Source organism: Plectropomus leopardus, chromosome 4 (assembly GCF_008729295.1).
Source record: "Plectropomus leopardus isolate mb chromosome 4, YSFRI_Pleo_2.0, whole genome shotgun sequence".
Classification (NCBI taxonomy): Eukaryota; Metazoa; Chordata; class Actinopteri; order Perciformes; family Serranidae; genus Plectropomus; species Plectropomus leopardus.
The window spans coordinates 16,382,667-16,396,792 of record NC_056466.1 but is presented as its reverse complement, the minus strand read 5'-3'; the positions used below and the strand labels follow the sequence as shown (position 1 = coordinate 16,396,792).

General features: G+C 38.9%; 1 protein-coding gene across 5 annotated transcripts in view; it reads left to right on the top strand.

The window, feature by feature from the left end:
- The first annotated feature begins 3,319 nt into the window (after positions 1-3,319).
- lrba (LPS responsive beige-like anchor protein) overlaps positions 3,320-14,126 on the top strand; it is a 228,068-nt gene continuing 217,261 nt past the window's right edge. For all 5 annotated transcript variants that reach the window (XM_042484501.1, XM_042484504.1, XM_042484503.1 and 2 more), the window contains exon 1: positions 3,320-4,206. In XM_042484501.1, coding sequence (XP_042340435.1) covers positions 4,021-4,206 — 186 coding nt within the window. In that variant the 5' untranslated portion in view covers positions 3,320-4,020. The remainder of the gene's footprint in view (positions 4,207-14,126) is intronic.

Here is a 14,126-nt window from a genome sequence, read left to right as displayed (position 1 = left end):
TGCATTCCTTACACTGTGAATATCTTCCTATTAAAATGAGTAATAAAAGCCTGATAAATACAGTGTCTCTGTGCATGCAAGGATATTTTGAGCATGTAAATTTGAAACTGCAGCAGAAGAGCCTAAATATATCTATCAAGATTATTCTTATTCTTTCGTGCAGCAGGTGGTGCCAACATAAAATTTCAGATTTTTTTCACTTTAAAATGTTTTGAGACTAAGACATAGAGTTACTTTTAGCATGGTGGCTGTTTTTTAAAATCAGTATTCTCTTCTTCTTGCACCCAATTATATCTGCAGTGTTAGATATAATCTAATCTAAAATCTAAAACATTAAACAGCTGGCTGGGAATTTCATTTTGCCATCATTAATGTACTTTTCTCTTCTGTCAGTGTTCTTAAAAGAATCCTGCAGTCTTTAATCCAAAACAATCTGAAAGTAAAGCTTCTGTTGTCTTTGACACTAAATCATGTGCAGGAATGATAATTGTCCGCTCAGAAAGAGACTTTCACACAGGGTGGCAGTAAGAGAGCAAAAGATGGTTAAAGCAAAATTTTGATATGCCACAGAGTGTCTGAAGCTTGGAGCCTCATTATCTTGATAGGGCCCAGTTAAAAAAAATAATTAAACATGGTCTGTGTTCAGTTTGAAGGTCAGTAAAAGCTTTTCAGGGCCTTATTTAAGAAGGTCTACCTTTGAGCTGCAGTGAACAAGTCTGTTGATTTTCAGGTCATTACATCAGAGACGAGGCCTGCGTCTCATGGGTGGTGCTGCTGGCTTCCATGACGCCCAGCGTCCCTGAGGGCTCAGATACACTTTACTGGGAGGTCAATGGTAACAGTGACGCCAGCTGCCGCAGTGGCATCAGCGCTCATAGCTGCTCAGCCGTCCTGCAGAGCAAATATGAAGTCAACATAATGAGCAGAGAAAGGATGAGACAAATACTTGGTCATACTTTAGTGCATACATATGGATCATAACTTTACAAATTTGTTTTTAATTGGATTTTCCTTGATGCAATAATAGACATAAAATTGGAACCTTTATCTATTCAGCTATGTAAACACCTCTCATGACATGGGTTGTTGGCTGTTATTTGAAAAGGCAAGCAAAGCAGGGCTGTCAGTTTGCTTTAATGTTTGGTTTCCACTGCCTCAGGATGCAGACATCTGTCAATGTGCTGCTGTGCTGCAGAAAAACAAAGTTCTAAATACATTTCAACCCTCCTGTCTGTGTGTTTTTTTTCCCCAGCATAAAACTGTATCCAGGGCTTGTTCAACATATCTTAAGATACACGTTCCCCTAAGGCTAAGACACAGTAATGTATTGATTTATTATTTATGGTATTTTTTCATCAGTTATATCTTGAGGTGTGATTTTTGTCTACAGTTGGTGAATGATGTATGTTTTTCTGAAATTATATCTATGATAGGCTGTCGGTTAAGAGTTTATTGATCTACCACAAGGTATGTAGTCCTGTATCACAAGCAACATGAAAGTTTTCCTGGATTTCCTCAGGTGCTTCTGGGTTTTGTAATGTAATGTAATGTAATGTATAGTATGTGAAACTAGCACCTTTTTTCTGTTTCTTAACTGGTGCAGTAAGGGCCCATATTTGTTACTGAGGTGATGCTATAGGAGATTAAAGCAATACAATGTTATAAAACCACCATTAATCAGTTTAGTGAAAGAAAACAGTCTTCATAGTTTTGTATTTTTGCTTTATTTATGGCTGTTTATTTTGACATGTGTGTCTGTCTAAAAGAGAATTTAAATAAAATGGTAGAATTTGGTGGAAGAAGTATTTATATCCTTACACAGTAATACAATATAGGCCAACAATAAGTTTAAGTCCTACATTCAAAACTTTACTTACATAAAAGCACAAAAGTGTTATGTACAAAATATACGTACTTGATCAAAAGTATCAAGTATGAGAAGGCTACTCATGATGCAGAACAGCCCCTTTCAGAGTAAGAGATTATCATTGAAATATTACTGTTGCATTAATTTAGTATTAGGAAAAAATAGTATTGCAATGCTGCAGCTTCTTAAGGTGGAGTGGTACATTTTCTATCCAAACACTATATCAGTTTAAGTTCTGCACCACTGTCTTTTGATGATGAGGCACTTTATATTTTTGCTGAGTGCAATAACATTTCAAGCTGCCATTCTGTCTACAGAAACCAGACACTTTATTCACCACCTGATTTAATTTGCATAATTTTTAGTCACTTGTTTTTATTTGTGACATATGTAACTATCTAGTATCCTTTATTTCTATTTTTGAATATTTCATATGCATTTACAATAAAAATGAAAATCTTTCTGTTAATAATTAGAACAAACTCCAACACAAAACTTTGTTAAAATGCCTTTAGCAAATGTTTAATCAAAACTGAAATGTTCAGCATCATGTACAGCAAGTTCCCAGCAACTTTTTTTTTTATCATAAAGTCATTAAAAATTTGAATAAAAAATTAATAAATAAAAATAGCTCCCTGAGGGTTTACAAAGTAAAAGTTCCTCCCATGTTGAAACTTTCTTTGCATTTTTTAATTAATTAATTTTATCGGCAATCGTTAAAATAAAATGTAGGGACAGATAATCAGCAAAATGCCAGATATTGGCCCCAATAATTGGCCTGGCCAATAATCTATCAACCCAGTTACAACCATCCCCTGTCTTCCCTACTGTATTTTGACATATTAAGTAAATAGGCTATGTGTAAAGATAGAGTGGAGTAAAAAGCAAAAATATTTCCGACTACAAATGTATCATTTATATGGCATCATTTCTTTTATTAGCATCTTATCTGCTTATACACATGGTTATTTGTCTAATCAATTGCATTTATGAACTTGCACCCTCATATGTTTCTATAGGCATTGCTATTTTATTATTTGACTATGTCACTAGGGGGCAGGGGAGGGGCTACAAGGGTTTCTGACATCTTATTTTATTCTGTAAACCTTTTTATTTAGAGAGTTATTAAGTTATTAAGTTTGAAAAGTGCAACATAAATAAAGATTATTATTATTGTTATCATTAAGTAGCAGAAAATGAAAATGCTCAAGTAAAGTAGAGGTAGCCCATGTAAAAATAGTTAGTAGGCTACTTGAGTAAATTCACTGAGTTTCTTTCACCACCGATTTTATTTCCTTGTCAGGATGATGAAACATAACTCGCTGTAACTGAATAAACGGGCGCTGTGTTGATTTTAGCTGAACGGTGTGTCGTGCTAAAAAGCCACCTGAGCGGCACACCTGCCAATGAGCGGAATAGACCCAGCTCCCCACTGCGCATGCGCCACTCACTCAAGGGCTACACTGTCATGGCGGTGACGAGCTGAAGCTACCGGGGTAAATCAGGAAGAGAAAGCGGCGCAGCTGGGCAAACGCTGACATTTAGGCAAGTCCGAGGAGTTTGCCGGTCGAGGACAAAGCGGACATCTGTCCTTAGTCGACTTCCGCCGGAGCTGCGTCCACGGACAAACCCCCTTTTCCTCCAGTTTGTGAGTTTTGGCTTGTGCCAAGCGCGCTACCTGTCAAGTGTCTGGACTCAGTGACACTAGCAACTTCACTGCTGTGCGGAGACACTAAAGTCACCGTATCCTCGTTTGCCGTTTGACCGAGCTGAGGAGAAACCGGCGCGAGCTCTGCTTCACCTGCGTCCCCCGTTGTTACCTGCAGCACACTTCCTCGCGGCTTTTAACGGCATTAATCCATCGGTCTGGGATCAAGTTACGGACCTGAGGAGAGGAGTAGTTCACTGACATTTCCAGCCTCGCAGTTTAAACGGCTAACACACTATCTCTGCGCCTTTTTTTTGCCTACTTTCGCTAAACTGTTTTGGATGGGGAGTAAAACGTTTTGTCTGTGTGCCTGTAGACTGTCAACAACTCAGCTGAAGGGGAGATAGAGCCTTCTTTCTCCTCCAACATCGGCTGCACTGTCACCCATTGGAGGTGAACAGGTGCCTTACCTGTGAACACCACCTGTCCCGTCCCTTCCGTAGCAATGGCTAGCGAGGAGACAGCGGGCGCTGCGCTGCCAGGTGATGGGAAGGACGGGAGATCAGGCGCCATGGCGCTCAACCCCGGAGTGCCTATCAGGGGGATCAGGATGAAATTCGCCGTGCTCGCCGGCCTGGTGGAAGTTGGGGAAGTTTCCAACCGAGACATTGTGGAGACGGTGTTCAACCTGGTAAGCTGATTATGAGAGCTCAGGATAGGCCTTAGATAGCGCTGTCACGCTGTAGTACTCACAGTGAGATCTAAACGTTTGCAAAAGTCTGACATCACCCTCATCTGCATAAAAAGGCGTTCATGATGGTGCAACACAAAATTAAGTGGCATACTTTAAGCACCAGTGGTTTAGCTGTCACTTTATGGTGTGCAGGCAGAACACATTGAAAGCTGCCATGAGATATATGCTAAATGACTTTTTTTTTTCTCTACTTGGCCTTTTTTAGTTATTTATTTACAATTGAGTAAACTGATGACCCCTGACTATGTGACATATTATGGATATTTCATATTATATTCGATATAAATTAATACTAGATTATTTGCAATTATCCCAAATAGTGAACTCAATTGGTGTAAAATGAGGGATTTGTATGATTTTGAGCAGATTATTTCCTCCATGCATTGCATCAGAGATAAGTTCTTGTGTTTTTAGTTACTTTTAAAACAAAGACAATCATTTATACTTAATAGGCCTCTTTTCTGGCAAATTCAGTGTTTTCTCCTTCCTGATGCTTGACCATTATGAGCTCTTTGGAAGTTTTAACTGCATACTTTTCTAATGCAGGACAGCACTGTAAGGATACAGTATAGACTTTTTAGCAGAGAGTGATGCTCTGTGAATATAGTCTTCATTGTGCCGTTATCCTGTGAGATTTCTTTGAAGTTTATACCTTGAATAATATAAACTTAAAATAACAATATCATTCTATTTTTTTAAATCCTGAGATATAGGCTTACTGTATATTTTAAAAAAGTTTTTTAACACCCCTTAAAAGCAAGAAAGCCTTGTTACCCCTGTGAAGCTTTGATGACCCCCGGTAGGGGTTGGGACCCCCAGGTTGGGAACCAATGGTGTATGGTTTTCAGTATAAGTTCAGTGTAGTGTATTGTGTTAGAGTTCTCATTTACCATATTTCTTATTTTTTTGTGTAATGTCATCTGCCTATTGCAGTTACGTACAGTTTTTAAGTTATGACCTAATTATGTCTCGACATACAAAACATGGAATTATTAGGTTTAATCAAGGAAAAAAACACACTGTTTCTCAGTTTTTAATTAAATATGTCAGGAGAATGATCCTGGCAAAAAAGCTGGTGAAGCAAGTCAGCTGGTGCTTTTTGTGACATATCCAGGTCAGGCAGAGTGTGTGTGCCTTATCTGTCTACTACCTGTTGGCCACCTTAGTCGTTATCCAGCTTTGTCTGTCTGCTGCACTGATAGCCCTTTGGCTGCCCCATAGTTATAAAATGACTTTGCAGCACCTGCACGAGAATGAATGAAACTGCCCGTAATGAGGAAGTTTAGCAAGCATGCTCAGACAGAGTTGGGCTGGTTAGGTTGGAGGAAAAAAAGGGGGGAGAGAGAGGTAAAGGTGGAACCTGCAAAACTGCTTTGTCACTGTGGCAAGACAATAGAGGCCTTTTAGTAAAAGGAGGCTCATCTTCCATCTCTGTAGTCACAAAGTTTGCTCCAACACCAACCCCCACAGTGGAAGTAAATGAATTGTAGTGGAGGAATATCTCCTCAGGGGTGGTAAACACAAAGCTCCCCCATCATCTAACCAGAGAGCCAACCACTACATCAAAGTGGGTACAACAAAAAAGACAAAAATACAACTCAAAAGTTATATTTAGATGTTATGCTACATTAGTCTGAGATGTACACTTAAATATCGTGTTTAACATATCAGTTTTAATTATTAATGATTACATCTTTTCATGCACTTTAAAAGAAAAGGTGTCAAAGGGTTAAGGGTTACATTCATTGTTTTCTCTTGAGTGAAAATGTTGAATTTGTGCTTTAATAGAAGCTGGGCCTAAATATTAAATGGAATAGTTTAATAGAGATGCCAGCCACTGCTTGTGTGTGTTCTTGGTCACATTTATTTTAGTCTTTTATTATTAGACCAAATGAGTATCAGAAAACATGTGACTGCTTGCCCTGTAGTGGCTTCAGATTTGTGAGGCAGCAAATATAGAATATCAAAAGGAAGTATTGTTTTCAGTTGCACAGTCTAAAGAGATAGCTACTAAGGGTTTTTGCATTTTCTTACTCTGCACAGACAGCCTGGCTTATGTATATGTGACATAAATATGAGTGTGCAGCTCTGCCTGTGCCCCCTGGACCTCTATGTTTAGCGTGGTCAGTGTCATTTTAGGACTTTGAGCGATAGCACCATGCATTTCATTACACTCACCACCCTCCTCACGCTGTCTCTCAAACCCTCCACATCCTCTGCTCCTTCAAATGGGTGATAATCTGATTTGCCACACAGTCCAGAGTCTTCTCTTTTGCAGCGTCTCATTTGAAGCAATGCATGAGTCCTCGACTGTATGTGATTGCAAACAGCAGAGTTTCCCCAGGGGGTTTATCTTAACAATTTTAGTGTGACCTAGGATAGTGGTTGTGATGACTAGTGACACATGGGCTGGGTTCATGCACAACAGCATTCAGTTGTTTTTTATAAAAGTAGCTCGTTATGCTGGCTTTGGTTTTGCCTCATATCTTCAGCCAGAGCAGCTGTAACACTGCTCTGTGAGTTTTACACCTCAGTTTCGGGTAGGGCTGTTTCAGTTTAAAGTGAAAGTAAAGTTGAGAGCTAGGATTTGAAACCCTTACGCCTCATCTTTATATAAGTAGCAGTTAATATTTAAACTGGTATCCATAATGTTTTTAATTAGGAAATGGTTTTCTGTCTATGTGGTGGAGTATCCTTAACACACAGCCACATACTCACTGTAGTCTGTCATGTTCTGCTACTGAGTAATGTTGGTTTCCTTGTAATGGCTCCTTGGATCAAACCTGTCTGGGTTGACAGTATCAAAGCAGAGCTGGTGTGCTGGAGGCAGTGAACTACACAACATATTTTTTTTCATGCATTTAAAGCAAGCATAAGTGCAGTAGTATCACACTTCAAGATATAGCATGTCCTTACATTTTCTGTTTATATTTTGTTTTATTTGCACTCCTTCCTACTTTGTACTACAACTGCCACACAACAGTTACTCTCTGGATATATAATCTCTGTCTTATTTTTACTTTGTTAGCCTTAAAAGTGGCAATAAGTGATATATTCTACGCTGAATCCAAGGACTAATAATAATGTGAAAGGGCTACTCCCAATTCCTCAGAGAATCAATGCCCTACTTTACAGTCCTGTGCAGCTTTCTGAAATTGAATTGTTTAGTTTGTGGCACAAAAAAAAAACCTCAAACCAAACTAGTTGAGATAAAACACTAGGCAGCAGCCCTCAGCCCACAAGATGACACAAACTGATTAAACAGTGCGCTCCTTGCACTGCACAAGTACTGGTGAACAAAGTTGAACATCAAGCAAGCCAGAGAAACTGGCTTCCTGTCAAATTCCAAATGGTCTCATGGTCACTGGTGTTTCAGCCCTATTGGTCTGCCAACTCTTGAGAAAAATATTTGGGTCTCTTGAGCCTGGTAAATGTTTGACTTTCTTCACCAGTCACTTGTTTACTGCAGGTAGAACACAGTCACTTTGTGTGAGCTCCTGTGCCGTAAATAGCAGACCACAGTTTTACAGGAAGCAGTATTGTGTTGGTTTTCTTGTCTGGCTAACCAACACAATATTCTGAAAGCTGCAAGGGGTTCCAAGGTTGGGTGTTAATTCTCAGACAGGATTTCTGCAACAGACACTACTGACACATGCATCCGTCCACTCTGATGTGATTTTCAGCGGATGTGGGGTTAGCTAGGGAACAGGTGGTTGATATTGAAAGTACATGCTTATTTTATTTTTTAATACACGATAACTGAACGTAATGACAGCTCCTTAATTAGGATAATTATAGATAAGACAGAAATGAAGATTTTTTTCCACAATTTAATTCCAGCACTAGGTTCACTGCTTTCAAAATGGCAATCTCGATATTAGGGTATCACCACACATGAGCGACCATGTTGGCAGTGCCTGACATGACGGGCACAGAAAGTTAGCTTCCGAGCTAATTTTGGCTGGCTTCCTAATTAATTCAGCAAAATATGATGCTATTGGTACATTTTCCATTTTATTTCATGCCTGTCTCCGAACTCATTGCCAGCCAGGCAGCATCTCTAATGTGAGAATTTTTGTGTTCTTCTTGTCCAGTATCATACAGTAACAGCTGGTTAAACATGGCAACAATCAATGTCTCCTCAACACAAACGTCTTTGCTATTGGCTTTTGCTGCAACTTCACTGGTCTGAGTTCACTAAATTTTTTATTCAGTGTGATGTAAAGATGCAATTTGCTTTGCCACTAGAAGCAAATGTTTTTTGGCCTCTCTGCTCACACTGAATGGAAGTGAACAGGAGACGTATATTGGCCAGTGTTAATTTTGCTCATGTGTGACCGTGCCCTTAAAACATGACCACTTACTCACAGAAGCAAAAAAGGTGAGTGCAAAGATTAGATGATGATCCTATAACTGTGGAATGTTAATAGAAAAGAGTAAACTTCAGCTAAACTTTAAAAAAAAGTCATTCATTGGACAATAAATGTATTCTTAACAGTCTCTGCGTCATCATCTGCTAGTTTGAGATCTACTTCTCTGTCAACTTGTGAGTTAAATAGTTTTATAAAACAAAACAAGCAAAGAAACCCCAAAACACTGTGGGAGCTTTAGATGCTGATCATGATATTTATGTAAGGATTGGGCCTCAACTCCTTAAACCACCCCCCCCCCCCAAAAAATCCTTTGTCACTGTTTAACATTACGATGCTGCCACTCCAGTCTCCACTGAATGTAGAGAAACTCTCAGGTCTCTGTAAACCATTGACTAATGTAAAGCTCTGCTGCTCCTGGCTCGTCTGTTAAGTGACACAGGAGATGTGTGACTTTATTGAGTGGAATGCACCTTTGGCTTTACCTGTAGTCAAGGTCTCAGGGTTGTGCTGCTAACTGTGTGGACAGCAGTGGAAACTAAAGCTATGCCTGCACATGGTTGAATTCATGTCATTGTTCATATCCCATATGATTTTAAACATTGCATTAAGGTGTTATAGGTTACCTTTTAATGTATGCAGCAGAGTAGCAAGGATACAAGGGGTGACCACATGTTTAAAGCTATACTATGCAGGATTTTACTAAAAAAAACAATGTATGTAGAGTAGACTCATACAGAAGTTATCCCTCTCAATCATCACTTTTGACCCACTAGAAGTTTGTGGTGGTCTGCCCTCTGTATTGACTTATTTTCTGAATATTTTGCAATATTTAGGACATTCTTTGTCACAGCGCACAGGTGAGGTCAAGACTTAAAAAAACAGGTAGCAACCATGTGCCAGTAGTGGCAGCAAATGTATCAGTTTATTGGTGCATATTGATTATGAATATTTGAAACAATTTCAATACTCATTTTCTGTAGTATCGATACTATTGCTATTACTTTCTTGCTCTCTCTTCTCTCAACAGCAATTGACGTGCGTGCACAAACACACACACACTCACACACACTCACACACACACACACACACACACACACACACACACACACACACACACACACTCACACCGCAGGGCCCCCATAGTCTCGCCTCTCCTCTCTCACTCACAGTGCTGTCCTTGCCTCACTTGTCACATTCACTCTGGTTGCATACAGTAGTTTTTAAGTTATGCACTACTGCAAAAAAATGTTTCCATTTATGTAAAAAGTTGTCATTTTTGTTAATGTTTACTTCAGATATTCTGCTGCTTGACCAAGAAAAGAAAAGTTGTCGTTGGCACCTCATGCTCATGTTTTTCTGCCCTCACTGTCAGTTTTTCCTCATGGTATTGAAAACAGTATCAAAAATAGATATCTCTAAGGTATTTTATCAAAGTAAGAAATTCCTATATTGTGCCAACACTAGGTGCCAGACTGTAAGTAGCACACATCTAAGAGGAAGCCACAAAAATCGCAGACATTGCGCTTAAAAAAGCAAACATAGGAAATGAGAGGAGATCTGTGGTTTGCTTTCATATTCTCTTTACTGGCGATACTGTTGACAAACAGTAAATGACAATTCCAGCATAGTATACCTTTAACTCACTTTTAGGTGTATTAAATTTTTATGTGATCCATTTTTGGGACTAAACATGAATGGATCCAGGATGTCCCAGGGCTTTACAAACCAAAGTCACTATGTTCTGATACAGGACTATTTGAAACTAGATACAACATAGTAAATATTTATTGAACCCCTCTGTTCCACGACATTGTTTTGTAAGAACACACTTCATGTATTACTGAGTATAAATATATTGTAGGCCTATATACTGAAGTACCAGTTTAAATCCAATTTATTTAATGTATATTAGGCTGTAGCTACAGCTTAAAAGTCCTCTCATGTTCTGGGTCTGTAAATATTTCATGCTTTGTGCCTGTATTTAGTATACTCTGTAATGGGAAACTTCAAAAAAGTAGACACCTTGAGTTGTTCTGAATTTCAGATTTTCTTTGTCTACTTGTGTCAGAGAGAAAAAATATGGTTTATTCCATTTGTTCAGAAATATTTTAAGGTGCCGTTCTTTAATTGAACATGCACAGTGTCTTTTTGATGGTGCGTTGTTGCCCACTGTATCATCTCTTGTACTGATGTCTACATTGAGGATCCTTCCTTTGAGATACGCTGTCATAAGTGAAATTAATTGTTCTAAACTGCATCTTCCCTGTGCTTCTTAAAATAGACTACTTAGTACCTTTTCTTTCACAGCACTGCAGGGGAGAATCATGCAAAGTAGCTGTGCTCTGGAATTTATAATGTATCAGGTTTTAAAATCGTGAAATTGATTTCACTAGCTTTACTTTAGCTATCAGCGGGTGTAGCCTATTTTTGCCTTTTCTAACATGGAACTAAGGTTGGCTGCAGATATGAAGTGAGATAAAGAACAAACCACAAGGAACAGTTTTAAAACAACCACTTTAGTCATTTGTGCTGTCTTTAGAAGACCTTAAAATTAGATTTTTCCAGTTATCTAGCCCTGGAGATGGTTTTGGTTGAAAGTTTGTTGTGAGTCTGATTGTAATGTTTGAAGGTTAAACAATGCAAATATTTTCCTGCTAATTTCTTATTTTAAAGGAACACAATTGGAAAGTAGGAGTTCTTTGTGATTTAGATGTAAAAGTTAACCAAAAAGTGGCCTATCAAATCAATCATCATTGCTATAATGTTAGAGTCATGACAGTGAGGAACAGCATGCCAGCTTCTTTAAATTCCTTGCCTACCAGTATGTGCATATGATGCAGACAGGAATGCAACAAACGCACCAACTATCCCTTCAGCCACACACAATAACACAAGTGGTTGGGGAGTGAGGGCGATCCTTGTCCTCTCTCCAGGCATGCTTTGCCCTCTCTGGCAGTAACAAAGAGCCCTCTAATCTGACACATGAATGAAACCCTATCTGCTTCTCCCTGTTATCTGTCGCATCAGCCCAATTCCACGGTCACACCTTTTTCCACTTTCTCAACTGTAGCTGAAAGCAGTTTGAAGCACTTGAGGGCTGTTGTCTAAATAAGCATGACTCGACTCTGTTTGTAGTCTGAAGTGTGTGAATTCTTTACTTTTAATGTTACCTTCAGTGCTCACTGTGACCTTTTTACCTCCCTAAACAAAAGAGCGTGTTTGTGGCCATTACACCATTTTGGCATGGCATCTTGTTGACAGTTATAGCATTTAAATCAGCACACAGGTTTAATTAGCCCCCAAACAATGTAGCTAGAACTGGTTCTAAATAGCCACTACTGGGATGTCCGTTTTCTGCTTACCCGTATAGTTTTACATAATTTAGCCCCAGAGCAGATCAGATAATGGACCCATCATGCCTCCTCACCTGCTGTGTGCTGACAAACAGCCAGATTGCCTCAAGGTTCAATGATGTTTGAACGAGATTTAAATCAGCCAAGACACTGTAACGTCTTGTGAAACACACATTTAGAGATATATGATTGAGAAAGCTTGAGATTCAGGGGGTTTTGGGGCTTTGTAGCAGTTTGAAATATCTTTGATGGGTTATTTTTGTCTAAGTTACCAAAAATTAGATTTGACTATTGTTAGCACTTCCCTTTTGTTTGTTTTCACATCTTTCTTTGGACAAAGTGGACATGAAAACTTGTCTGATGTGGCATTTTGCCGCTTAACTAGCTCAAAGTATTGTTTTGTCTTTTGTGCTAATTGCAATACAACCTACGGACGGCTCTGTTGTTGTAGGGTTACGGTTATTGTGTTTTGTCTGTCACAGGGCAGAGTGGTCAATTTGCTTCATTGTTGGTATACTTTTCAGCCCAATGAGCACGATTCTAATTATTAAATTGCTCAAAGTTGGTGTGCTTATTTTAGACTCATTATTTTGCTCACTTATTTGTAGACTAATTGGTTTGTGTGCTTTACAGTGGGTAAACATGGAAACATAATACATTTTCTACTAGACATGATGCTTTCCAAAGACAAAAAATACAAACTCATCATCTGTTTTTTATTTGAAAGTTTGGTTTTAAAGCTGTCAGAATAAATATATTCTCAGAGAACAAACCTATGAAAGATCCCAATTGTGTTGTTATGTTTTTTAGTGTGTTGCTTGGTATCCTTCTTCATTGGTTTTTGGTAAATCCATGAAACCGAATTTCCCTGGTGGTGAGTAGCGTCTCTCAACAGCAGGCCCCATTTTCCATTCACAGCATTCAACTTCAAGTTTGCCTTTTAACAGCCGAGTGTGAAGGGAAGGATTAACCAATCACAAATCATTTCTCCGCTCCTCCAGTTGTTGCAGTTGTGCTGCCTGTTTTTAGGAAACAGGGCCATAGTACAGTTTACTTCTTGGCCTACATCTATCCTCTTACTGTTTTTTCTATAAACAGTGCCGGCTCACAATGGTATTTTAACAGAATGCTACTGAACTGGTTATGTTGGAGGAAGCTGGGGCCAGGAATCGTTGGTGGAGACTCTCAGATACCGAACAGTTAATTAAACTGTGCCCTAAAGTTGGACACAGGGGCAAATAGAAACCGTATCATTCAGACTATAGCTAGGGTCAGTTGAAATGGAAAAAAGAGCACTTTTTTTAACCTCTAGTGTTTCCCATACATGTAATTTGGTCTGTTAAAAACGACTGACAGTGACCTCATCTTGAGATTCTTATGTAAAGGTTTGGTCAGACTTTAGTTTGAATACTGCTGAATACTTAAAAGGGGGATTCTCAGTCACACATGTCTTTCTATCAATGCTATTTAAATTAACTTTATTTTTAGGGTCCTTTCGGGGGGACAACCACAGCCAAAGTTAGAAAAAGCTCACATATTGACAGCAGTATGACACAAAGCCCCTTTTTCAGTGGACAAAAAAACAGCAAACACCCCCTAACATTGTCTTTTGTCTTCAGTAGGAAAGGTTACAATCTGCATTCAATCCCGGAACAAGTGATTCTGCAGTAATAACGGGTATTTCCTGGCTCCAGTTCCAGTCGGCATAATGCAATGACGTTGCTACAAAATGCTAAAAATAGGCAGCATCAAGTTTTAAAAGACAGACTTAATAAGCAACAGATGTAAGAAAAGGGGTAACCACCGTAACGTTTTCACCGAGCTCCATACTGCTTCCGACTGTTTATTTACCCTCTTTTTGACATGTTCTTGACATTGAATGTGACACACCAGTAAAAAATACAAAAAGGCACACTCATGTACTGCTACTGGCAATGGGAAAAGAGTCTATTGCCTGTTTTTAGTGGATTTAAATGACTTTTGCTTGTGATTACTGGTTGTTGGTGGAGGAAGTGAAATATTTTTGGGAGCAGTTTTAACCATGTTTGGTGAGTAGAACTGTCTCTTGGCAGAGCTCTTTCCTATGTTCTTTTGATCCGCCGGCTTAGAGTTTTGTTTTGCTTTTTTGGCT